At 51.9% G+C, this 25,908-nt stretch overlaps 1 protein-coding gene across 1 annotated transcript in view; it reads left to right on the forward strand.

Moving 5' to 3' along the window:
- Window positions 1-25,908, forward strand: part of CA5A (carbonic anhydrase 5A) — a 32,321-nt gene that overhangs the window by 1,285 nt on the left and 5,128 nt on the right. The window contains exons 2-5 of the mRNA XM_036441012.2: window positions 4,801-4,998; window positions 18,097-18,215; window positions 20,534-20,629; window positions 20,775-20,837. Coding sequence (XP_036296905.1) covers window positions 4,801-4,998; window positions 18,097-18,215; window positions 20,534-20,629; window positions 20,775-20,837 — 476 coding nt within the window. The remainder of the gene's footprint in view (window positions 1-4,800; window positions 4,999-18,096; window positions 18,216-20,533; window positions 20,630-20,774; window positions 20,838-25,908) is intronic.

Raw genomic sequence — 25,908 nt, forward strand, 5'->3', positions numbered from 1 at the left:
CCAAAGCCACCAGGATGCACTTCAAGCCCCAACCAGAAAGGGCTGGGATGGAAGCCGGGTCCTACCGCCACACCCAGTCCTTTCAGTTACCCCCACTCAGAGTGGGGTGCCCAGACCAGCAGCCGCAGCACCACCTGGAACTTGTGAGAAATGAGGAACCTCAGGCCCCACCCCAGACTTACTTGAAATTTCAAACCTTACGGAAGCATATCCACTCACATAGACCCTCCCACAGGCCCCCTCCAACCCAGCTCCCAGAGTACTCTGCAGTGCGGCCTCCTGACGCTTTCCCCACGCACAGGGAAGCCTCCCCACACATACACAAAACTTCCCAAACAGTAAGTGCACTGTGCGTGCGTATCTGCATTTAGGTTTTCTTTCTTAACTGTACACATCGCCACACTGTCTCTCAGTAGCTGTCCTCTCTGAGTACCTAGTTCAGCCACTAAGAGCATCAGACACTTTGTGGACCCATGCCCCTCGGCAAGTTTCTTAACCTCTCAGGGCTCAGTTTTCTCACCTGTAAAAGGTGAGTAATAAGCACGGTGGGCGTGGCTCAGTGGTTGAGCATCAACCCATGAACTAGGAGGTCACAGTTTGATTCCTGGTCAGGACACTTGCCCGTGTTGCAGGCTCAATCCCCAGTAGGGGGCGTGCCAGAGGCAGCTGATGGATGTTTCTCTCTCATCATTGATGTTTCTATCTCTCCATCTCCCTTCCTTTCTGAAATCAATAAAAATATCTATATATATATAAAGCCATTGTCCATGATGACCAGGACAACCAAGCATTGAGCACCTCTCGGTCCCAGCCCCTGGCCCTCAGGCTCTGATGGATCAGTGATGGTGAAGGGGGAATGGGGTTGGGGTGGTGGGAGAACCAGGCTGGCTGTCAGGCCCCTGGGATCACCAGCTCATCCCCAGCTGCTCGAGGACTCAGGCCTGCAGAGAAGTGTGTGCCAGTGACTACCTTCACGTGAGTGTGCCGGGCCGGAACACACTGCCTGCTTTGGGGCCTCTTGTGTCAGGGAAGGTAGGTCGCAGGCATGCCCTGAAGCTTCTGTCAGTGCCTCAAGCCCCAGCACCACCACCAGCAGCAGCAGCAGCAGTGGCAGTGCCTACATGAGTGGCCCCAAGCGATCCGTCGGTGTGTGCCATCAGCGGCCTGCCTGGCATATGTGCATGGAGGTGAAGTTGCTGGCACCCATTTTCCTACAGGCCTGAGCCCCTGAGCCACAGAGGATGAGCTGTGATCCCAAAGGCCTGACAGCCCAGCAGCGGAGGCGGTGTTCAGCCTGGGGACTGGAGAATGGGCAGAAGATGGCCCTGATCGCAGGAGGCTGGCTAGGCGTAGGGGCCTACCTGCACGATTTCGTGCACTGTGCCTCTAGTATGAAAAGGAAGGCTTGGACCAGTGCTTGGCATCTTGTGAGAACTCCCTGAGCTCTGTTATTACTGTCATGGGCCATCATACACATGTCCCTGTATGTAGCCATTACCCTGGTGGGAGACATGGAGTTCCTTTTTTAATTCTTACAGACCATACTCTCCCCCACCTTTGCACTCGCGTCTGGGACAGAATAACAAAGTAACTCTGTATCAGGTGCCTAAATCGGTTTATGCTGTATTTATGCTGTAGTTCTCAAACTGCTGGTGGGGGAACCCCAGGGGTTCTCTTCTATTTTGTTTATTGGGATTTGGCAAAACGTTTCATTTTGGGGGGAAAGGACGCTTGCTACTAAAAATGAGTGAGAATCACTGGTGGTGTGGTCCCAGGAGAGGCAGGGTTATAAAATGTTCAGAAATAATTTTAGGGACCACTTCAATGAAGCGTGCTTGGACCATGTTTCAGTGTGTGTGTAAGCTACCTTTTACCAGCAGCGGCCACCTCTTCTGAAGTCTGGGATCAGTGACTTTCATATTGGCAGCTTAAAATCGGCCCTGGAGGGAGTATCCCCCGTAGTAATCAACAACACCCCACCTCAGAGCTGCTTCTGCCCCCGCTGAGGTGGTCATTAGCCTTCAGCAGCACACCGGTGCGTGCTCTCAAGCATTTTAACAAGCAGCTCTTGCTCTTGTGTCTGCAGGGCTTGGGTTTGGCTTACCCTGGCTGGGCCGGGCTGGGCTGGACTCCCAGCTGGGGTGCCCGGATCTGTGCACTGTGCCTCTCCTCCTTCCTGCACTCGGGCCAATGTGGGACCCACAGGAGCGGCTCTGTGAACGCGTACTGAAAGGTTTAAGCGGCGTCACTTCTTCGCAGGCTGTGATGGGCAACACCTTTTTTTTGGTGGCAGGGACAGTGTTCCACATAGCAGTTTCATGGTTGGCGGCCCCTTTGGCCTTCATGAAATGTCACAAATGTACCCTAAAAACTCCCACTCTTCTGCACCTTGCACCTCTGTGGGGGGGCAGCTGAGTCCCCCCTCCCCCTCCGGTCAGGGGAGGCTGCCTCGGTGGCACTCAGCTGCTCCCGTGTCTGTCCATGCTGAGGGTTGTGTAAATCCCCGTTTACCCTTTGGGAGGATGGGTGTGAACATGGCCTGTGAGGGCTACACTGTGTTAAATGTCACTCCCCATCAGACACAATTGTGGTTTGTGCAGCTCAGAGGGGCTTGAGAGAACAGACAGTGGAAGACCAGGCACTCCTGGTACAGATCTGGGTTAAAGCACCCCTGGTAGAGATCTGGGTTAAAGTAGGAGGTGGCTGAACAAAGGACACCAGACAAAGGTGCAGGCCGGTTATCCGGCTCTGAGTCTGCTGCCATCCATTCATCATCAGGAACCGGAGAGGCAGAGTGCTGGGCAGCTGCAGGGAGCCCAGGCTGCTCTTTCTCTGAGCCCAGCCAGTCATTGCTTTAGGGCACTGGGCAGAGTGGAGCTAACATGGAGTCCACAACCTGCTGCTATTATATACTTCTAGAGGCCCCGGGCATGAAATTCGTGCACTCTGGGGCGGGGAGAGGGGGTTGTCCCTCAGTCCGGATTGCGAGAGGACACAGGTCAGACTGAGGGGCCCCACTGGTGCACAATCAGGGCCAGGGAGGGACACAGGAGGTTGGCCAGCCGAGGAGGAACTGAGGGAGGCTCTAGGCGCAGGGGTCCTCAAACTTTTTAAAGTGGGGGCCAGATCACGGTCCCTCAGAGAGCTGGAGGGCCGGACTATATGAACTACTAATTCCTACTGTAACACCTCGGCTGCGCTCACTGCCCAAAAAACCTGGCGGGCTGGATCAGACTCCTCTGCGGGCCGCATGTGGCCCGCAGGCCTAGTTTGAAGATGCCTGCTAGGGCATGTCTGGCCCATCTGGCTTAGTCCTGATCAGCTGGACCCCATTAGCAAGCTAACCTTTTGGTTGGAGCATCTGCCTCAGGTGGTCAGTGCACGTCATCGTGACTGGTTAACCGTTGACTGTCTGCCCCCTGGTGGTTGGTGCACATCATAGCAAGTGATTGAGCAGCCTTAGCATATCATTAACATGTTACACTTTGGTTGAACGGATGAATGGATGACTGGATGTTTAGCATATTAGGCTTTTATTAGATAGGATTATTCTCGTCTTACAGATGAAGCTTGGAGGGGGCGGGCAGGGAGAAGGTAAATAACTCTCTGCCAGTAACTCAAGTGGTGAGTAAGGAGAGCTGGCTTATTTGGTCAGAAATGTGTCTTTCCCCCTACATAATGGTAAAAACTTTAACACAAAATTAATTATCAACACAAACATGGGAAGATGTTGCATGAAAATCTTCATTTTTATCCTCTCTTTAAAAATCTAAAGATCTTGCAACAAATGCTGCCACGCTTTTCTGTCAGCCACAGTCATCACCTCTCCCTCCCGCCTCCCGGAGCCAGGATGAGAGTCAGCTGCCTCCTCGTTTACCTGGCCTGCTTGCCTGGCCTCAGCAGCCCCCGGTCTGCACCCAGGCCCGGGCAGGATGACAGCCAAGGTCCTCACTGCAGCCTCCACTGCTGTGATCCCATGAGCCCGGGGTCTTTCACGCGGTTGGTGACTCCTGCCTGAGATGAGCTCGATGAGTCGCCTTCCCTGTGTGGAAGGCGGTGCCTCTTCACTGTGCCGTCCTCCAGGTTCCAACTCTGTGCTCCTTCTCAGCTCACTGTCAAATCAAGGTATAAATTATTGTTAAAATATTTGCATATATAGGATTTCCTTCATCAACATGTCCACTTTCATAGGGAAGGCAAGACACGTGAGTCTAAGGTGCCATTTCAGGCCTTAGATGGGTGGCCATTGGCAGACGCGTAGACCCACAAGCATCTACAAAGAGCAGAGAAAGCCCTGCCAGGCTTGGGGGCCAGGAGGGGTGGAGGGAGCAGCCCAGAACAAGGGAACCTTGAGAAAAGGGGCCAGGGCCATTCTTCATGGTTTCCTTGCTGCGAGCATTTTCCCCTCTTTCTTCTGGAAGACTTTGGGGTATCTGCTGTCATCCAGGTGAGTGTGATGGGACAGGAAGAGGTGCCCAGCTGCGCTGCACTCTGCCTCACCCACCCGCTCCCCTGGTCTGGCCTGGAACTACGGCCAGGGGCTTCTTGGAAGCACACTGACACAGATCAGAACCAAATCAATGCAGCGGAAAAATCGGTATCTGGGGAGGGTCCAGAGAGGGCCTGGAGCAGGCCCCCAGTGGTGGTTGGGGTAAGCTGCGGACCTTCTGGGGCCCCCAGGCTCCACCTGGGATCTCTGCCTCTGCCTCTACCCCTGCCTCTGCCTCTGCCTCTGCCTCCGAGGCTCAGTGTGGCCAGAGCAGCATCAGGATCGCCTTCTCTCTCTCCCTCTGTCCCCAGTGCACCCCCTTTGGAAGGGCCAAGCCTCCAAGCCCGGGGGCTCCCGGCAGTCCCCCATCAACATCTGCTGGAGGGACAGCGTCTACGACCCTGGGCTGCGCCCTCTCCGGGTCTCCTACGACGCCGCGGCCTGCCGCTACGCCTGGAACACCGGCTACCTCTTCCAGGTGGAGTTTGACGACGCCAATGAGGGCTCAGGTGAACCTGGAGCGGGGTTTGAGGCTTTTCTCTTCTCCTGTCACATCCTAAGAGCGGGTCATGGACTTAGCAGAAAAAGGCCTGAGAGCCTTCAGTATAAAGTCTGGGGACAAGGACAGGCACTGGGGCGGCAGAAACAGGATGAATTATCTGCGGGGACGGGATGCTTAAGTTACAGATTATAATGCCAATCACGGTTCTGAGGGGACAAAACTATGAATGAAGTTACATCCCTTTCTTCTTGGTTACACTCCAGGGATGGGGGAGGAAGAAATTCTAAGCAAATAGAAACACAAATACATCGCTCGTCAGAGAGAAAAGCAGAGAAGGGCCGCAGAGAGCGGTGGAGGGAACTTGGCAGGAGAGGAAGAGGGATGGCGTCTGGAGCCTGGTCACCTTGCTGGTTCTTACTCAGGGGAGACGGGTGGCCAGCAGACACTGAGCTGGCTGAGGGTTTATTTTTTATTTTTTTATAACATATTTTATTGATTTTTCACAGAGAGGAAGGGAGAGGGATAGAGAGTTAGAAACATCGATGACAGAGAAACATCGATCAGTTGCCTCTTGCACACCCCCTACTGGGGATGTGCCCGCAACTAAGGTACATGCCCTTGATCGGAATTGAACCCGGGACCTGTCAGTCCGCAGGCCGACGCTCTATCCACTGCTGGCTGAGGGTTTAAATGAACACCCAGCTGCCAGGAGGAAGGGGAGCGGAGGGGGCGATGTGGAGGCTGTCTGGGATGATGGAGGGCTCAGGGGCAGGTAGGTAGGGGCGGCGGGAGAGAAACCCCCGAAGCCCCCTTTCCTTTCTAGGTCCCCGGCTCCAAGAACCAGCTCATTAAATCCTCGCTAGGATGCTCGAGAGTTAGGGACAGCTACTCCGTCAGGCTGGGGCTGCTCCTTTCTACCTCAGACCTCTCAGGATTGTAAACTTGTATACGCCGCACATCCGTATTCTTTCTGGGAGTGGAGACTATCTGTTCATGCCAGGTAGAGGGTGCCCCTATGGCAGCCCCCAGTGAAAACCTTGGGCACCAAGCCTCCTGTGGGTGTCCATGGTAGACAATACTTCATGCGTGTTGTCACAACTCATAGCTGGGGGGTCAGCGCGTCCCTGTGACTCCAGCAGAGAGGACACTGGAAGCTGCGCCTGGTCTCCAGACATCACCTGGGACAGCTTTTCCCTTTGCAGGCTTTGCTTGGATCCTCTCTCGTTAATAAATCCAACCCTCAGAGGCATTCTCAGCTACGACTCCCCAGATGCAAAGGATGAGAACCCCAACTCTGGCCAACATAAGCAGGGAGGAGCTGCTCAGAAGGCTAGGCCTGGCTGCAACAAGAGGAGGGAAGGTGGACATGCAGATCTTGGAAAGCACAGGAACCAGGAAGCTCAGGGCTCCAGGAGCAGGGGTTCTGTATTTATTTACTTAGCACACCAACATTTTTTCTGACCCTGTTGGTCTGTTCCAAGTGCAAATTCCCAAGGAGCAACTAAAACAGGCTTTCCAGGAATATGGTTTGTATTCATTTTGAACATTTTATGCAGCAACTTGAAAAGATTAAATAAAGAATAATAGTTCCTGAACTTTGGCTTGGCTAATAGTTGCGTGATACATATTCTAATAAGATTGAGAAAAACAGATATGGATGTCAATGAGCTCATAAGACTCCTCTATAATTTTTATGTGTAGCTATGGGTCTGGCTGATATCTATAAACAGATTTCTTTTCCTTTACGTTTTAAAATATAAAACAACTTTGAAGGTTACTTTGGACTTTTGTATGAATAGAGCTAAGATACATTTGAAAAAAACAATTCAGATTCCCAGAGGGAAAGGTCTAGTGGCTGAGCTTGGTCAGTGGGGAACTCAGCACCCTGACCCTTGTCCTCACCAAGACCACATGCTCAGGTGCTATTTCTAGAAAGGGAAGCTGAACTGTACAGACAAGCAAATACTCTCTTTAAAAAGCACCACTATAATAGCACACCCAAAACAGAAAACCACTGTGAAAGTACTGGGTCCTCGTTCTATGCAAGAAGAAATGGAAGTGACTCACTCAAGATCCAGTGGCAGAGAAGTAGAAGGGTCCTGGTTTAAGGCCAAGTCCTGCTGGTTCTAAAGCCCCCGCCGGTCATTCACTGGCTCCTTCTCCTTGATAAGGGTTTCACTGGCACAAACTTAAACATTCCTTGAAACCACCGAGTGAGACGAATATTATTCCCCATTTGACAGATGGGAAATGTGAGGCTCAGATTCACGGCAGGAGGTCACAAAGCCCTCACAATGAGATTCTCTGCTCTCCGAGGAAGGGAATTTTAGGAGCACAAATCCTCTGAGGAAGGAACCTACAGCCAATGTCCACAGGTTCAGGCATGAGGCCAGAGGTGCTAACCGCATGCACAGGAGGAAAAGAGCTAGCACACGGGAGGAATGTGGTCCTGTCAGTCCTCCAGGGAGCCGGCAGCCAGCTCAGGGGCCAGGTGGGCTCTTGGCTCAAGCCCAGCCAAGCCATGTCCAGTGTACTCACCCCAGCAGGAGAGCCAGGGGCAGTGAGGTCAGCCTGGGCACCTGTCTCTCACCTACCGGCGAGAAGACGCCCACATCCAGACCTTCCTGACAGGTGCTACAGGGAATCTCCTTGATGCTCCAAAGGCCCGATTGTTTATATTATACTTTTATTTGAGTGGCTTACAGTATGTGTGCCTTGGAACCTAGTTGCTCCTGTGTCCCATGGGAGTTCAGGGTCAGAGTTTAGGCTGGGAAACTAGACTATTACAGATGACAATCGTCCTCAGAATCATAAGTCAAGGCCTCTTTTTGGTAAAAAATTTCAGTGTCTTGAATTTTTACCCAACGCTTGAATCATAGGAGCAGGCGTGGCCAGTCCCAGGAACCCTTTCTCTGACTTCAGTGATTGGTTCAAGAATGAGCATGTGACTCAAGCCAAGCCAATGAGAGCCAAAGGATTTTTCTTGGAAATGTTAAAAAAGAACCTCTCTTTCTGCTAAGATTGTGCTGAGGCCAGCTGTAAGGGTGCATCTGTGAGTCTTTACGGCAGAGCAAAGCCAAGAGATGGATAAAAATTGAGGCCAGAGGCCATTATCAGAGCCTCTAACTGCAGATCTGCCTGAAGCCAAACCAGCTTCTGGACTATTCAATCTCTTTTTAGCCTCAGTCAGTTTGATTTATCTTTCAGTCATTTATTTTCAAGAGTGCTAGTACAAGTAAACAAACAATAAGTGACTAGATTAAGAGAGAATAACTAGAAGGGAGGCAGCTGGAGAATCACCAGTTTCATTCCTTTTTAAAAATATATATATATATATATTTTTTTTTTTTATTGATTTTTTACAGAGAGGAAGGGAGAGAGATAGAGTTAGAAACATCTGAGAGTCATCAATCAGCTGCCTCTTGCACGCCCCCTACTGGGGATGTGCCCACAACCAAGGTATCGATACATGCCTTTGACTGGAATTGAACCTGGGCTCCTTCAGTCCACAGGCTAACGCTCTATCCACTGAGCCAAACGGGTTTCAGTCCTTTTAATCTTTGCTCAGATATAATTCAGCTGTAGGCTGGGTTTGTGCCACCCAGGGTGGAGGGGAACGTTGGCAGTGATCTGTTTAACTTGACCCAGAGAGATTATTGGTAAGCACATGGTGCTTTAAGACTCTCAGACCTGTCTGGGAAGCCAGGCCCACATAAACCTGGCCCTTCTGAGTATATGGAGTCCTGGTAAATGTTTAGCAACTGGCCTTCTAGGGAGTGGGTTGTGGGATGGAGGTTGGGGACAAGAAGCCATCATTGGTAGTGTTTGCCACTTCCTGTGGTGTAAATACTCCTGCACTGCCCTCCTATTTTAAGCTCCAGTGCAAAGTCATTGACGTGATTTAGAAAGAGACGCACACAGTCCACAGGAGCCTGTATGACTTGTCCCACATGTCACTCTCTTGTTCTTTTATCTCTTGAGTCCCTGCTGCCTCAGATCTTATTTTTGCTCTCATTTTTTACCAGACATTCATTGTATTGGTTAAGACTTCCTTTGTGTTGCATATGGTAGAGACTCAGCTCAAGCTGGCTTAAGCAAAGAAGAGGAAAACTTAATGGCTTAAATTCCCCGAAAGTACAGGGTGCAGTTGGATCTGAATCCTCTCCCTCTCGGCTCTGCTTTCCCCTGGTGGGTTTCATTTCCTCTGGAATTAGGGCAAGGATGGTGGCCCTGTAGGGACAGCCCACGCCTCTGTCCCAGCAACAGCAGTATCGGCCGCAGGGCCGGTTGCCATGGCCCCACTTTGGTCTTCATTCTGGGTGAGCCAATCACGGTGACCCTGTGGTCGGAGGCCTTGCAGCCAGGTGAGGTCAGAGTGGAGGACCACAGGGATGCCTTCCCAGAAGTGAGGTGAGGCTAGAGAGTGCTCAGTGCTGTCTCAACTGGGCCTGACATCCTTGCTCTTGACCCTGAGCTGACCTTGGCTCACCCCTTTTTCCACATTGCTCTCAAAGTCCAAGGTTTTTGCACCCATTATTGCAGCCAGGCCTCTCCATTGACCTGGCTGTGACCCCCACATTTTGGCTCCTCCATCACCTTCTCAATCTGGTTCAAAGGGACCCCACCCTGCCACAGACCGAAAGAATTATCTGGGTGTCTCTCCCCGGCCACATAAATTAGTTGAATAATTCCCCCCGTGGCTCATGTCCACACAGGCCAATCTGGTTCTACTTTACTTGTTATTTTCTCCAAAACCCAGTTTCCCTCTTCTTTCTTTCCTACTCAATTTCCCAGGCTCCCACACCCATCTCTATAGCTCCCTTTCCAGCCTCTAGCCCCCACCTTCTCAGATTATCTGTCTTCCCTGTCCACTGCTATTGGAAATTGGGAGCTGTGGGAGGAAAGGAAATGGAAAACACAGCTGAAAAATAGAAAGTACAAAAGAAAAAAAAGTTTTGTGCAAGAAACGGAGACTAATGAGATTCCCCCACAATTAAAAGAGAACAAACCCTGGGTGCACTAAAAGGAAATGCTCCATGAACAAGGGAGGAAGTGGGTGGAGAAGATGCTGGGTAGAGTAATTCTGCATAAAATGTGATTCCTTAGGTTGGGTAACACCGACAGGCAGGAGCCAAAAACTCAAAGCGAAACACAACGGGGAGGCCAAGGACATTTTCCGTTGGCGTGGAAGGCTCCAGCAGCATTTCCAGCGGGTGAGGGACACGAGTGCTGGGAGAGGAACGCCGGCCAGCGAGGATGAATAACAGTGGTGGAGGCAGGGGCTCCTTCCAAGGAATGTGAGTGGTGCTGAGGCCCAGGAAGAAGGGCGGGTGGAGCCATGAAGGACTTTACAGGAAGGGGGAGCGAACTTCAAGTTTGCTGCTGAGTGCCAGCCCCTCTCCAGGCCCCCACACATGGGAGAAGACGCCTTGTTCCAGCGCAGAGATCCTTCCCCTAATGGGTGACAGCGCCGGTTCCACCCGATGGGCCTGTTTAGTGCAGCAAATGTGTCAAAGGTCCGGGTTCCGAGGCCGCAGGTAGACCCCTGCTGAGCAGACACGGTGCTATGAACCAGATCCTAGCTCACTGCTGCTTGGCCTTGACAACTTAACGTGGTAATTGGGAAACAGTTGTCAAGGCATTTACTTCTCACAGACCCCGAGAGATAGGTAAATATTTCCACTTATTGGAAGAGGAGAACCATATCCAATAGTCAAACCCAGAGCTGTTTCCAAAACCTACTCCCTCCCCTCCCACCACATGAGAAATCCGGTGCATCTGTTCCTGCTGACAGTGCGGGGCCTGACTCCAGGCGCTCAGAGGCCCTGCTGTCCCCCATCCCATCCTTAGCTGAGGGGAGCGAGTGGAGCAGCAGATGACCCAAACTGCTTCCATGCCTCTGTCTTCCATGCCAGCCAGGCTTCTTTGGGGAGACAGGGTCCTGGGCTGCCCCTCCAGCACCCAAGTGGCAACTCATCCTACTCCTCAAGGGTGGGGTGGCAGCATGGCGTTGAGGGCCTCACTCTCAAGTCGGAAAAAAGCACAGGGTGTGAGGCCAAGTTCCTCCACTTACCATCTGGGCAGCATGAACAGGCAGCTCTGACCCTCAGTCTCCTCCTCTGTAAATTGAAGGCCTGACTCCGGTTGGCTGTGGAAAGAGTAAAGAGGACCCGTGTGACGCACTTAGCTCCACGCCCTGAGAATCAAGCACGAGGTCAGGGACACTAGCAGCTTTGCCTGCTATGGTGCCTCCAAATAAGATGGTCCAGCCAGGCCTGGCTGTGTGCTCGTTTACTGCCTGCCACTAGAGGGCGCACAGAGAAGGCATTGGAGCTGCGCCAGGCGGAGTCGGGCTGGCTGACCCCTGAGGCCTGTGTGTTTGCATCACCGGTGGACAGATGGAGGACAAATGGAAACCTCAAGCCTGGAGGCCCCACGGTGACTTATGAGCAGCCTTCCTGAAGGGTCACTCACTCGCAAGGACAGTAATCGGCAGTGAAGGCACCAGGCACTGAAGCCACAGCCTAACGTCCTTCGGACCTGGAAGTGAATTTTAAGTCATTTGTAAAGTGGGGCCCATCATAGCCTTATATCCTCAAGACCACAATTGATAACTGTCCCCACTGCCAAGAGATCCCGGCTGGCATGGCTCTGGGAGCCGCGGACCCTAGCCGTCCTTCACCAGAATCAGCCAGCCACTGGCGCATACGCAGGAGATGAGCGTGTGCTTGCTCCTGGACTGAATGTGTGACCTGCGTGTGATTTTCAAGTTTGCAGACTTCACTTCCACCAGGTGGGAGTCTTCAGGGGTAGCCAAAAGGGAGCTGCCGGGAAGAATGTGGGGCTCCCCCGGACAGACAGGTGGGGCCTGGAGAGGGGCTGGCACTCAGCAGCAAGAACTGCTTTGCCATCTCTCCACGCAGGATCCGAGTCCCAGGGACCCAAGTCCCAGGGGACCCCTCCGCTGGCTGGGCGCCTGCAGAGAGGCATGAACTAGTGGTCCCAAGATTATGCAGAGGGGAGGGGAGGGAGGAGAAAAAGGAAGGGAAGAAGAGGGGGGGGGAGGGAAAGCCCGTGCTGTCAGGAAGGGGACTGCGGCTAAAGGGCGGAAGGCTACACCTTGACTGGAATGAAAGACTGTGATTAGCACACTCATCCTGGGCAGTCTGTAAATAGGCAGTCTGGTCCCTAAAACCATATACTTTCCATCTTCACTAAAGAATAAGATATAGTTTATTTGATATCTTACTTATCTATTGTTTCTTCCCTCGGGTCCTGGGCCTGGGTACTTTTGGAGGCTGGGTGGAAGAGTGATTCTCCATCCACGGGGATAATAATTTCCACCTAGGAAAGTGCTCTGCGACCCACGAGTCCACATCAGCCCCAACCCCCTGCAGCCAGTCCCCGGCTGCCCCTGTGATAGTCTCTTCCTCCTTCTACTGCTCTCCCACCCGCTCATCTCCCCTCCCCGACTGCTCCCTGCACTCCTCATTTCCTCTCCCCTCCCATTCTTCCACCATCCTCCCAGCTCCCATATCTGGAGTGTGGCCAGGCTGCAGAGGGCTCCCAGACAGACGGGCAGATGTGATGGTTCGGAGCCCCGGCTAGTGCCTACATTGCTCCACTGAGCAGGAACCAATTGGGAAATGGGCAATCCTCTGAGGACCCTCTGAAGTCCTGTCACTTTGTTAACGCCCACGGGTCCACGTGGTTCCCAGCCTGCTCTCCGTCTCCAGCACTGGGCACGCAGCTTCCGAAAAAGCACGCAGGAAGCAGATGTACCGTCCTTGTTCTGTATCAGAGGCTACAACTGTAAATCTGCAACACAGCAGGGCAGCCACTTTCTCTCGGCAAACATTTGCTAAGCACTCACTGCGGGTGGAAGTGCGCTAAGTCACAGAGCCCTCGGAAGGCAGTCCTTGCACAAGCTCTCAGGTAGGAAATAAGTGGAAATGTAGTAAAGTGAAGGATGAACCAAGCCAGGGATGGAGAGGGGAGAATGCAGGTGCAGCCACTCCTCCCACCCCCCACCCCCACTTCGAGGGAGAGGTGATCTGGATCCCGAATCCTCCCAAGTCCCTGCTCAGGCCCCAAGCGTGGCACCTGGCTGCCCTCGGGGAGAGCCGCAGCAGGAGGGTCTGGCAACCACTAGCAACCACACCTGCAAGGCTGGTGAGAACTGAGTGGGCCGCTGCCTCGGGCTCTGAAAGGCAGAGGAACCTGTGGGTTGTGTGTGGCATGTAGGAAGGAGGTGGGGGGGGGGGGGGCTGTGTGGCTGGGGGGAGGAGGGGAAGGAGATGGTAGGCGAGAATGGAAAGGGGACAAGAAAGAGCTTTGAAAGGAGCCATGGCGGAGTCCTCGGAAGGTGAATTCAAGGACTTTCTGAAGGAGATGCTGGGTAGACTCCTGTGACACACTCAGGAGAGCCTTACCAAAGACACTGTCATTCTTCAGGGCTCGTGATGTGATCGGAAACAAGGTCAATGTCAAGGGCGCGCAGCCTCCAGGCACCCACTGTGCTCAGGTTCCTCTGATCCAGCGCGGTAGACGCACAGTCCACACAGCGCGGCGGTTTCTCCAGGTGCCTATCTCCACGCTGAGGTTAGAGTCAGGCCAGGAGTTGAGGAATCAAACAGTTGATGGCTTGGGCAAGTCTTGCATGTGGTGTCCATTTCTAAAGACCAGGACATTCAAAGTCTGTTGATGAAGGCCCCCCTATTTAGCCACTGCCAGCACCTACCCCTTTGTCCCCTACCCCATTTGCACTGCCTCCCCCCAACCCCCACCACTCGAACCATCCATCCGTGCCATCCTGGTGGCCTGCTCCCTCTCCCTCCAGGTTAGGTCCCCCAAAGCACTTAATCCACGCCCGTCACCTCAGGCAGACCTGCTCATCACTCGTTTGCTGTCTGCCTGCCTCTCTGGAGTCCCAGCTCCCGGGGATCAGGATGACATCTGTATAATTCCCTGGAGACTCCCCAGTACTGAGCATAAGTGGTGGCACACTGTAGGAGCTCAGTGAATATTTGTTGAATGAATGAATGAATGAATGAATGAATTTTCCTCTTTTATGCACCTGTGGCTGGCTGAGTCCCTTCTAAAGGACAATCTCTTAAGATAATGTTTATCCTTCAGTGTCTTTATGGGAAGGTCCTATCTTGGGAGAAATAGTGGCTGCCTCAGGTGACTGCAAATCTCTGCTTTGATGGTGGTGGTAATCATTTTAATAAGAATAATACTACCAGTAATAATAATAGGAAGTGCTGCCACTAGTTGAGACCCTACTGGTTTTGGGGGCTGTGCTGGGGAGTGTTTGTAAGCATCACTGTATTTGTTCTCTGATGTTCCAGACATTAATGATGAGAGGGAATCATTGTTTGGCTGCCTCCTGCATGCCCTCTACTGGGGACTGAGCCCACAACCCGGACATGTGCCCCTGACTGGAATCGAACCTGGCACCCTTGAGTTCACAGGCTGACACTCTATCCACTGAGCCAAACTGGCTAGGGCTAGTGTCATTATCTTTTCTTTCCGCAACCAAGGTACATGACCGGAATCGAACCTGGGACCTTTCAGTCCGCAGACCGACGCTCTACCACTGAGCCAAACCGGTTTCGGCTGAATTTATGCACATTTTTTGACACGCTCTTTTTCTCTTTTGAAAGTGTGAGGCTGCAATCCTCAAAATGGCACATCCCGGTCTCTCTCCACCCATCGGCCACATGGGGGCGCTCCAGCCCAGCCCATGTTACAGCCTGGCCCTGCCTGCCTGCCCAGAACTCTTCCTCCTCACTCTCCTAGAAAAGCTTATCTCCTCGTTTACATTTGCACATGACAGGCTAGCGAGGGGCAGCAGCTTTGGGGGGTTTTGGTATAGGTTTGCTTGGTCCCAGCCAGTCCCTGGCTCATGTATCGATACAAATGACCAGAATCAGCTTGAACCGGAGGAGATCTATATTCTGAGGCCCCACTGAAAAGGAACATTCTTCCCTGCAGCGGCAGAGCCCCGGGATTTCAAAGAACAGGCTTCCATTTATGTCCGGGCTGCCCGCAGCCATAAAGCAGAGAAAAGCAGGGGCAGACAGGCGGGAGTCTGGCTGGCGGGAGGCTGCTTCGGAAAAGGGTTCTGGGGGCCTTTATGTTTGATGTGGGTGTGGAGTGTGGTCATGGGCTCCCAGCCCCGCTCAGAGTGTGAACTTGGGACAGTCTTCTGACCCTGGCCTCTCCTTACCTTACAGAGGAAGGAGCCATGCTCTGTGCTCACAGTTCCCGCCCGATTCTGGCTTTTGGTTGCTGGCCACAGGGAGGTGTGACTTTGCTAAAGTTATTTTTGGTGGGGATCTGGCAGACATCCATCTAGTGGTGAATGTCTGCCTCATGCAGCTGGCATCTTTCTTTTTGGAGACCTCATCTATGTACCTACATAGAAGTCTAAAATGCTTGAGCTGGAAGGGACCACAAGAACCATGTAGGTAGTGCTTCATTTTTAATAGATGAAGGACATTTAGTCACCGGCATCGTCATCATCATCGTGTCTGACAACACTTTACAAAGTGATCTCCCTGCCATTATCTCCGTTGTCCTGCCAACACCCCTCATTTCTCAGGTGGGGAGCTGGGCTCAGAAAGGCTGAGCAACTCGTTCAGGGTCACACAGCAAGCTAGAGCTAAGCTGCAAATCCAGACCTTTAAGTAACTTGTGTTTTTGTGGAATTCCCTAGAAATCTTAGGCAGTTCCCAAGCTACCATGGGAAAGGCTGAATTCTGCTGTAATACACAGATCTGCTTACTGAGCAGCTGACAGAACCAATCAGTGAACTGAATCATCCCATTCATTCACCCACCCGTTATCTCCAATGGATGTGTCCTGGACTAAGTGCTGAGAATACAATGATAAGCAAGACAGAATGGCCCCCGAGGGGATGGTGCTTAGCTCACAGCCTTATAATTGTGTTCACCGGTTTGTGTCCAATTCAATTTGTCCCTTGGATGACACACCCATCCTTCCTGCCTTCTGCACGTACGTTCTGGGAAAGGTGACGCAGAAGTGCGTGGTATCCCCGTGGTTACCTTCTGCGTGCGCGAGCTCATTGCCAGTCTCGGTCTCTCAGTGCCCAGGGTACCTCCTGAGGACGTCGGTCAGGTGACAGGCTCACCTCTTGGTCCCTACGCGATGTATTTTGGTGGCATTTGGTCTCTGGCTGCCCAATGCTACAAACACCCTTTCCCCTCAGATACAAGGCGCCAGGCAGACGTGCACCGAGACGACCTTTGACCTTGGTCTCACGGTCTGTGATCTTAGATTACATTTTGTACTTCGAAGGATAAAGGGGAAAAGGCGCCCATTTTGGCGTCAGACCTGGGTTCGAATCCTAGCTCCAATTGCTGCACCTCAGGGATTCCTCACAACCTATTTAACTACTCGCTGTAAATTAAAATACAACATAAAACTGCAAAGGCCAGTCTGCTCCCGTATCCTCACCCCTCGAGGGAGAACAACCATCCTCTTGTATTTCTAACCTCGAACATCTCCTCTAAAGTCTTGCAGTTTGAACCCTCCTGAGAGGCTGTCCTCCTTCATGTCACAGTAGTCTTGGCCACCAATGGATTCAGACTTTATGACTTGAAATGTGGGGTCTTTATTTTTATCTCACCCAAGGATATGTTTTGTTGATTTGAGGAAGAGAAGGGGAGGGAGGGAGAAAGGAAGGAAGAGAAGGAGAAAGAGAGAGAGAGAGAGAGAGAGAGAGAGAGAGGTCAATTGCCTCCCGCAAGCACTTGCTGGAGATCTAATTCACAACCTAGGCATGCGCCCTGACCAGAAATTGAACCCACATCATTTTTGATGTACAGGAAGATACTCCCAGCAACTAAGCCGCCTATCCTAGGGATAAAATGTTCTTGTGCACTTGGTGAGAAAGAGGTATTTCTGCCTGTTTTTAAAAGCAGGGATGTAACTCGTGTGTGTGTGTGTGTGTGTATTAGGAGAATAAAAGATTACCTCATGAACCATAGAACTTTACGATTGGATGAGACCCTAATGACCTTGACCTTGACTCATTTTGAGTCAAGAAAAGTGGCGGGCAGCTTTACAACTTGATTAGGAGCAGAATCATGAGCTTAGCCTGTTTTCTTGTTTATAGTTCAAGTGTTCCTGCTACAAATACTTTTTATGGTAAAGACCAAACAGAAAGCACCGTAGCCAGTAGTGTTTGACAAGTAGAGGGGCTGATCCAAGCACGGCTCCTGGATTTCACTCCACCATTCTGCCATGTCTTCCAGACTTGTCCCAGCCACCCCAGTAGCACAAGCTCACGTCAGTCCAAAGCGAGATGTTCAATAGTTACCACTGCATTTGTAGCGGTTGTTCATGGAAATCTATTAGCAAAGTGCAGCGAAGGGCAGGCCAAGCCATGTGCTTCGGAGCCACCCAGGAGACAGTTAAAATGCAGAGTCCCTGCCCTAACCCTGAACCCCTGGGTGGCGCCCACTGTCTGGCAGTTGAGAGCCAGACTCCTCCTTGGCAGATGCCTCAGACTAACAGCTCTTGGGGAGGTTCCTCAGGTGTTTGGAGTGACTTAGAAAGGAGGGTGCCTATAAACCTGGTCACATAGTGGACTAGACTGAGCCAGAGCTGCATCAAGACCATAGCTGGTGGGAAAGGTAGCGTGCTTTAGCTCAGAATTTGTTTTAAAATCTTGCCCTTAACATATTAGTTTATGAAATTATGTGGTGATAGGATTTAAGCCTTTTTTTTTTCATTTAAGAGACATATTTTTTCCTTAAATAAGGAAGTCTGGGAATCTTATAGGATGGGCATACATCTCAGAAATGGTTTTTCGTTGCTTTATTGCTGAGGGGAGGGGTTGAGGCCCCTACCGCCACCTGGTGGCAGCACTGGACTCTGCATCATTACTATGAGCATGATGTTAACCCGCCTGGGGCCAGGTAACTGGGACAGGAGGCCCACCTTCCAGTTTGTCATTTCAGCAAGACTTCAGTCGAAAGTGAAATCACGTGGCTTCAGCGTAGACAGTGCCACAGCAACACCACAATCCAACGAATAGACACACTGACACCCACGTCCCACTGGCTTCATTTTCCAGGAATCAGCGGCGGCCCCTTGGAAAACCACTACCGCCTGAAGCAGTTCCACTTCCACTGGGGAGCGGTGAATGAGTGGGGCTCGGAGCACACGGTGGAGGACCATGTGTACCCGGCAGAGGTGCGTGGCTGTCCGAGCAGCGTACATGCCGGGCTCCGTTGTGGGATGGCCGACCATCCCAGTGGCCCAGAAACAGAGTTTCCTGGGAGGCGGGACTCTCTGTGCTCCAACAAGAACAGTCGGACACCCACCCGTTCAATCACACAACCGCCCTGAAAGGAGAGTGTTGGTAGCACCTTCATTTAGCAGAAGACGCGCAAGTTCTGAGTGGCTGGGTAACTTGCCAAAATCAGGCAGCTGGGATTCAAGGACAGTCTGTGCTCTGAGCCTCTCACTCAGCTTGCTGGTGTTGGATTTCAGACTCGCACCTTCCTGTCCTTCAGGGTGTGAGACCACTATCGAGAATCTGAAAGTCTTTACAATAGAGATCATCCTAAAACCGTGGTCGGCAAACTTTGGCTCTTTGGCCCCTTGAGTGGGCGATTCTATTTTGAAGAAGTGGCGTAAGAAGAAGTTTAAGTTTAAAAAATGTGGTTCTCAAAAGAAATTCCAATCATCATACTGTTGATATTCGGCTCTGTTGACTAATGAGTTTGCCGACCACTGTCCTAAAACAAAGTGACCTCTGAAATTAAAAAAAAAAAAAAAAGGGGGGGGGGGGATCAGGGAAAAATGAGCAGAGGTTAATGGCAGGGATTGGTTTTTGAGGTTATGGTGGGGTGATGAGTGGTAATGTCTAGATTTCCCCCAATATTTTATTATGAAAAATTTCTAACATACCAAAAAGCATATAGTGAGAACCCGTGAGTCTGCCACTCAGGCCCTAAGATGAACGTTTTGCCGTATTCACTCCATCACACGTCTGTCCACCCTCCCATCCCTTTATCCACCCACCAACCACCTGCCTTTTGGATGCATTTCAAGTTATGAGCTGTTTTTGTTTCAACTTTCTGTTGCCGTTGTTATGGGAGTCATACGATAGTTAAAATCCAACTAGAGTCCAGCCAAGCCCCAAAATAACAATGACCCGTAGTCACACGCCCAGACGTGACCACTGGGGACAGCTTATAAATAGGGAATTACACCTATTGATATAATTACACACATGTTTACAAATGTGACGAAAATGAATGAGCAGCGCCTTGCAACATGCTCCCTTTCATTTGACCACACAGACTGTGTATTCACACCACGGCTTTGGATTAACAGATATTTGAGCAGAGGAGCTTGTTGTAAAGTAATCTATTAGCATAGAGGAGAGGTCAGCGATGGGACCCACCAGGGGCCCTCTCTGAATCAGACCCCTCCTGGCCATGCCTCGGACCCACGGTGCAGAGTGCTGTTCCTGTGGGTGGCTTGGAGGGCAGTGCCAGCTCCAAAGGTGGCGTCTGTGAAGGTGGCGGCTGCAGTCAGGGCTGTGGGCCAGCTGCCTCTATTTCTGGCAGATTGCAATAGGACAGCAGGTGCGGGGTTCCAGATAAGCTACAGAGAAGCAGAGAGATGCCTTGCCACCCTCATTGTCCCCAGTGCACATGGCTGGGAACACTGGGACTTGGGAGTGAGGTGCCACCTGGAACACACGTGGACCCCGCACTCTGCAGAGGGCCCAGGGCCCTGGCACCCAGCAGCACCTGGGGAGGGCTTGCTGCCTTGGGTTTGGGTCTGTCTCCATTCAGAAAGATCTCACCACAGCTCACTCCTGTCGAGGGAAATCTGTAAAGACACCCAGGCCCTGTCCAGGTTCTGAGCCAAACCCGGCGTGGGCAGCACCGCACGCCCTCATCACAGAGGACCCCGAGCCCGCCCAGGGGTGCTGGCTCTGCCTCCTGCTAGCCAGTGACCCAGGAAAGCCTCTTTCCCAAGCCTGTCCCCTGCCCCTGGTTTAAATCCTTGTCCTCTGGCCAGTCCTGGTGCCAGAAGGAAGGGTGTGAAATAAGGACAGAGGAAGTTCAAGTGAGGGCGACAAATGGAGAGGAAAATGCAATATTGGGGCATTAAAATTATATGTTGTTTATGTGAAATTCAAATTTTACTGGGAGTCCTGCATTTGATCTGGCAAACACTCTCAAGGATATCTGAAAAAAAATAGGAAAAATAGCAAATAACCCACTCCCTCCGACCCCATTTCTATTTTATAAAGTTAGGGCGAGCCTCTTTCTCTCCCACCCAAACCTCCAAGGCCCTTAGGCTCTGTGCTTCCATCAGCCACTTGGGGCTCCAAGCATGCGGGCGGCGCCCGCGTTCCTTACACCGGCTGCTCCGGCTGAAACCATTAGGACCGTTGATTGGACACATAGGTCTGCCCACAGCAGGGGAGCAACTGCTTCATTGCTCGCCGCACCCTGGTGGGCACAAGGTCTCTCTCTCCTGTGTTTCAGCTGCATTTAGTTCACTGGAACGCTGTGAAATACCAGCACTACAAGGACGCCGTGATGGGAGAGAACGGCTTGGCGGTGATAGGCGTGTTTTTAAAGGTAACCTCTCGCTGGGGCTCGCCCTCCTGGGGAAGAAGTGGTGTGGGTAACCGGGCTGCCTTTTGAACAGTCTCCATAGAATGAGGGTGCTGGTCGCCCCGCCCCCTGCCTTTTGGAATGAACATGTCCTGTCTGTGCTGTGCAGCTGGGGTCCCACCACGAGGCTCTGCAGAAGCTGGTGGACGTCCTGCCGGCAATAAAGCACAAGGTAAGCCACCATATCACAGTCGGCGTCCAAGGAGAAGCAAGGCTGTAAGCCAGCTGGTGCATGTGCCCGGGAGTGGGGGGGTTAGGGGGGTATCTGAGTCCCATCGGAGATGGAATGCGTGGGGCTGACTCCGGTTGTGTCTCTGCTGTCATTGTGTCACTGCTATTTCCGGGGCCCCTGTCTTCTCGGTATAAATGGGGTGCTGGACTCAATTTGAGTTTCTCCCAAAAAGTCATTCATTCCGGCAGCATCTTGAAGATGTTTGCCTTGTCCCCAGGCACTGGTCCCGCCCCAAGCAATGACATCCATTAATAATAATATTTGTTTTAAAACTGACGGAAATAAATGCCTAACTACTAACCTTTAAGAGTGCCTACCCAGCCGGGACCGGTTTGGCTCAGTGGATAGAGCGTCGGCCTGCGGACTGAAAGGTCCCAGGTTTGATTCCGGGCAAGGGCATGTACCTTGGTTGCGGGCACATCCCCGGTGGGGAGTGTGCAAGAGGCAGCTGATCGATGATTCTCTCTCATCGATGTTTCTAACTCTCTATCACTCTCTTCCTCTCTGTGAAAAATCAATAAAATATATTTTAAAAAAAAGAAAAAAAAAAAGAGTGCCTACCCAAGTGCCACCTGGCACACCCCTGGGGCAACACAGGGCCACCCCCCCGCCCCCCTGAGAGCATGGAGACCACGGGAAGAGGGAAAACCCTACACCCACCACGCGTGGGAGGCAGAGCACAGCTCCTCTCAAACACCTTGTGGCACTGGGCACGGCTCTGAAAGACAACAAGGCCAACCATGCCGCTTTCTTCAGCCGCGGCCGAGAAAGGGCTTTGATGGAGACGTGGAAATTCCAAAGACGTGCCGTTTATTTGTTCGGTACCGAACAAAAGCATCCTGAGAGGGAAGGAGTCACTGTGGTCCTTGAACGTGGTCCTTGGACGGACGGGCTCCCACCTGTCTTAACAATGGTGAGCGCGGCCCACAGGAAGGCGGGGGTCAGCCCTTCCTCGGCCGGCTCACGGGGTCCTTTGATCCATGTGGTGCCTTCCCCTTGATGTGGACTCTGCGTGGGCCTCTTGGGACCGAGCCCAGGTCCCCCTCCGCGCCGCCCGCGGCCATGGCTGCCAGCTCAGGAACTCCACAAGGGCAAGGTGCTCGGAGCATCCTCTCCCTCGCTGGCCTTGGGCCAGAGTAAACCTGGGACGTTTGCCCCACCAGCATCCACCTCCTAATGGGTGGCCCCCGTCCGCCTCCCGATGGGAAAGAGAGCAGCTGGCTCTGAGGTCCTGTTTGCTCAGGGGGTGTTTTCCTTCTAAGGAAGGCTCTGGAGCCTTCTCTCCCTCCTCCCCCCCCCCCCCCCACACACACACACTCTCACACTCACACTCACAATCACATAAGCTAACTCAGGGTCCCTGGGCCAACCGTCAGGGAGGAATGGCGTCTGACATGCAGTCACAGGAGACGCTGCCTGGGCTCAGTCTGGTCCTGAGGATCATCGCTGGGCCTCAGTTTCCTCCCCTGAAAAATAAGGGAATCTTAGCGGTGAAAGACCCAGCCCTGGCGAGCAGGAGCCGTGATCAGTGGGAGGGTGACATGCTCTGTCAGTCATTTACCACAGTCTGCGCTCCGTCCTTGGTTCTGGGCCGACTTTTTGAATGTTTCAGCGTTATGAGTCATCTCTGTGGTGTACATTCTATCGGTGTGGACACATTAACGGAGTCACCCAGCCAGGCCCACACAAAACTGTGCCCCACCCCACGGCCCTCGCTCAGTCATGGCCCCCAAGCCTGGGCGACCTCTAATTTGTTCCAAACCCTATGGTTTTGCCTTGTCTCCCATTTTACTCTCCCACGTTGTACCGAGTGGTGCTTCCTTTGTCAGCTCCCTTTCCTCTTTCCCGAGTGGGATGTGCATGTTAGAAAAGGGAAGACTTTCGCGTGGGCACCCACCACCAGGAGCTGGTTTGTTGGGATTCATGCTGCACGGTGGTGCTAGCCCCGCCAATCCTCTAGCCAGCGGGGCTGGCAGACACACAGAGGGGCCTTCGCTTGCTGTGGGGCTCCGAGGGGGGGCAGCTTTCTGTATTGGAACCCTAATGTGCCTGAGGGACAGGACACGGCTCCCGAGGACATCACTAGAAATGCATAGATGTTCTCTCAAAATGGTCATTGGCAAGAACCTGGCAGCGAGTGGTAGCCCACCAGCTGCTCCTCCGTGCGACCTGCTGCCTCACCCCCCACTACAGTCCGGGGGGCGAGGGGTCAGGGGAGGGAGCAGCCTAGCATTGGGATGGGACACACCTCCCAGCATCTGGGTTCGGCCACTTTCTAACTGTGTGGTTTGAGGAGAGTCACTTATATCTGTTTACTTTCTTCATCAATAACATAAACATACCCCTCAAAGGGTGATTCTAAAAATTCAAGGGAATAGTCTCAGAAGGTGTCTGGCAGCCTTTGGGGCTGGACAAGGGGAGCGGGAAGGGACGTATCTGTCACCACAAATCCACTGGTACGCTTTGCATTTTGTCCCACGAGCCTGTGTGACCTGTTTCCTTCAAGAATTGAGCAGATCAAACAGTGGAATATCTTCCGGCATGAAAAGGAGTGAAGCACCAGCACAGCAACCTGACGGTATTAAGCTGAGAGAAGCCGGACACACAAGTGCACATGCTGTGTGATTCCATTTATAGGAAATGTCCATGTAGGCAAATGCATGTGGACTGAGAGCCGACGAAGCCTGTGGCAAGGGACGGCCGGGTGGAGCGGTGAGGGAGGTGTCAGCCATATGGTTTACTGGGGTTCTTTCCTTTGAGGTGACAATGTTCTAACTTGACTGTGATGATGGTTGCACATCTCTGTCCATGAATATCCTAAAAGCCACAGATCTGTGCACTTCACAGCAGTGAGTTCTGTGCTTTGTGAATTACATTTCAATCATGCTGTCCGGAAGACATTCTTCGATAATCACACAGTGGAACAACACCAGCTCACGCAAGATGCCTCGTAATCATCCGTTGGTATAAACCAACTTCCTTCTTCTTCTTTTTTTAAATCCTTACCAGAGGGTATTTTTCCATTGATATTTAAGGAGAGTGGGAGGGAAGGGGGAGAGACACAGAGAGAAACATCAATGTGAGAGACAATCAATTAGTTGCCTACCGCACACACATTGACCAGGGATATTGGTGACGGAGCCTGCAACCCAGGTACATGCCTTGACCAGAACCGAACCTGGGACCTTTCAGTCCGTAGGCTGATACTCTATCCACTGAGCCAAACCTGCTAGGGCTCCATTGGTTTTTGAGAGAGAGTGGAAGAAAAGGAAAAGACAGAGAGAAACATCAATGTGATAGAAACACATCAATTGGTTGCCTCCTGCACAGCCCCAACCAGGACCCAGGCCAGGGAGGAGCCCGAAACCAAGGTACGTGCCCTTGACTGAAATCGACCCTTTGGTCTCCAGGCTGATGCTCTATCCACTGAGCCAAACTGGCCAGGGCCCAATGTCCTCCTTGTGGGCAGCTTAACCAGCATCTCTCTACTTCTGAGGAATGAATGCCAGCAATCAGTGGACCAGTTCGTCCAGGTCATCCGGGCCACGTGCCTGTGGCTTTGAAAGCTGGGCGGAAGGATTCCATGTGCAGGGAGGCCTCCTTCTTTGGGAATGAGAGGGCATCAGCTTCGTGCTTAAATCCTTCCTTGTGCCCAGCCCGGGCTGGTCTGGTGTTGAGGCCGATTGTGTTATGTTGCTTGCGGGCCTGTCCCTACCTCCTCCTCTCAGTCTCACTCAATTTATAGAGGGTGGGGCCCACCATCCTGGGCTGTCAGCCCGAGGGACTCGAAGGGATTGTTTCCTCTCTGAGCAAAAGCCTGTGGGATGTCTCTGGGTTACAAGGAGGCAGACACTGGCCAGAGACCCTCCTTTCTCTTTACACCCGGGCGCCGTGCTGAGCAGCGTCCAGGGAGCAGCTCCTTCTCCTGCCTCTGCTGGAGATTTTCTCAGTGGCCTCAGCCGGGCAGAAGCAGGGGTGTCGCCCTCTGTAGGACCCCCACCCTGTCTCTTTTTACTGTCTTTGTGTGTTACTTACTCATTCCAGCCACATGGTCACTTTGCTATTCCTCTAGCCCAGTGGTTCTCAACCTTTCTAATGCCACAACCTTTTAATACAGTTCCTCATGTTATGGTGACCCCCAACCATAAAATTATTTTTGTTGCTACTTCATAACTGTAATTTTTCTACTGTTATGAATCGTAATGTAAATATCTGTGTTTTCCGATGTTCTTAATAATAACATTAAGTATTTTAATAAAAATATCTGTTTTCCGGTGGGTCACGACAGGTTGAGAACTGTGGGGGGCTGTTTCTCTGTTTTCCTTGACCCGCATGGAAAATGACAGGTTCCTGAGTGGAGGAGCTGGGGATTAAGAAATTAAAGAATTTTTAAAAAGAGACCAAGACAGAAATAGATTCAAGCTGGGACCCAGGTGGGGGGCTGTCACTCTGATGGAGGGACAGTCAACCAACCAACCACAGACAACACAGTGCATTTATTGATTTCCAGAGGGAGGTTTAAGGTCAAAGAAGTTTGGTGTGCCCAGGTCCTATTCATTCCCTCATTCTTGGGATTTAGCATATCAATACCTGGGTAAGGTAAGGTCCTATTTGTTCCTTATTCCCAGCACATGGATAAAGATAAGAAATCAGTACTGATAATAGTCTCCCACATTTTGAGAAAACCTGTTCCCATGGCTCTGCCTATGCCTTGAGTTCAGCTGATGATAATTAAAGGTCATCCATGTGCATACCCAAGGGGCCCTCTACAGAGAACCGCTGCTGTAGAGCCCAAGGCCATTGGAAAACACAGATATTAACATTATGATTCATAACAGTAGCAAAATTACAGTTATGAAGTAGCAAAGAAAATAATTTTATGGTTGGGGGTCACCACAACATGAGGAACTATATTAAAAGGTCACGGCATTAGAAAGCTTGAGAACCACTGCACCCATCAGGCTGTACCCTACCTCAGGGCCTTGGCACTGGCTGTGTCCACCTCTAGAAC

This window comes from Pipistrellus kuhlii, unplaced genomic scaffold, assembly GCF_014108245.1.
Source record: "Pipistrellus kuhlii isolate mPipKuh1 unplaced genomic scaffold, mPipKuh1.p scaffold_m20_p_17, whole genome shotgun sequence".
Taxonomy (NCBI): Eukaryota; Metazoa; Chordata; class Mammalia; order Chiroptera; family Vespertilionidae; genus Pipistrellus; species Pipistrellus kuhlii.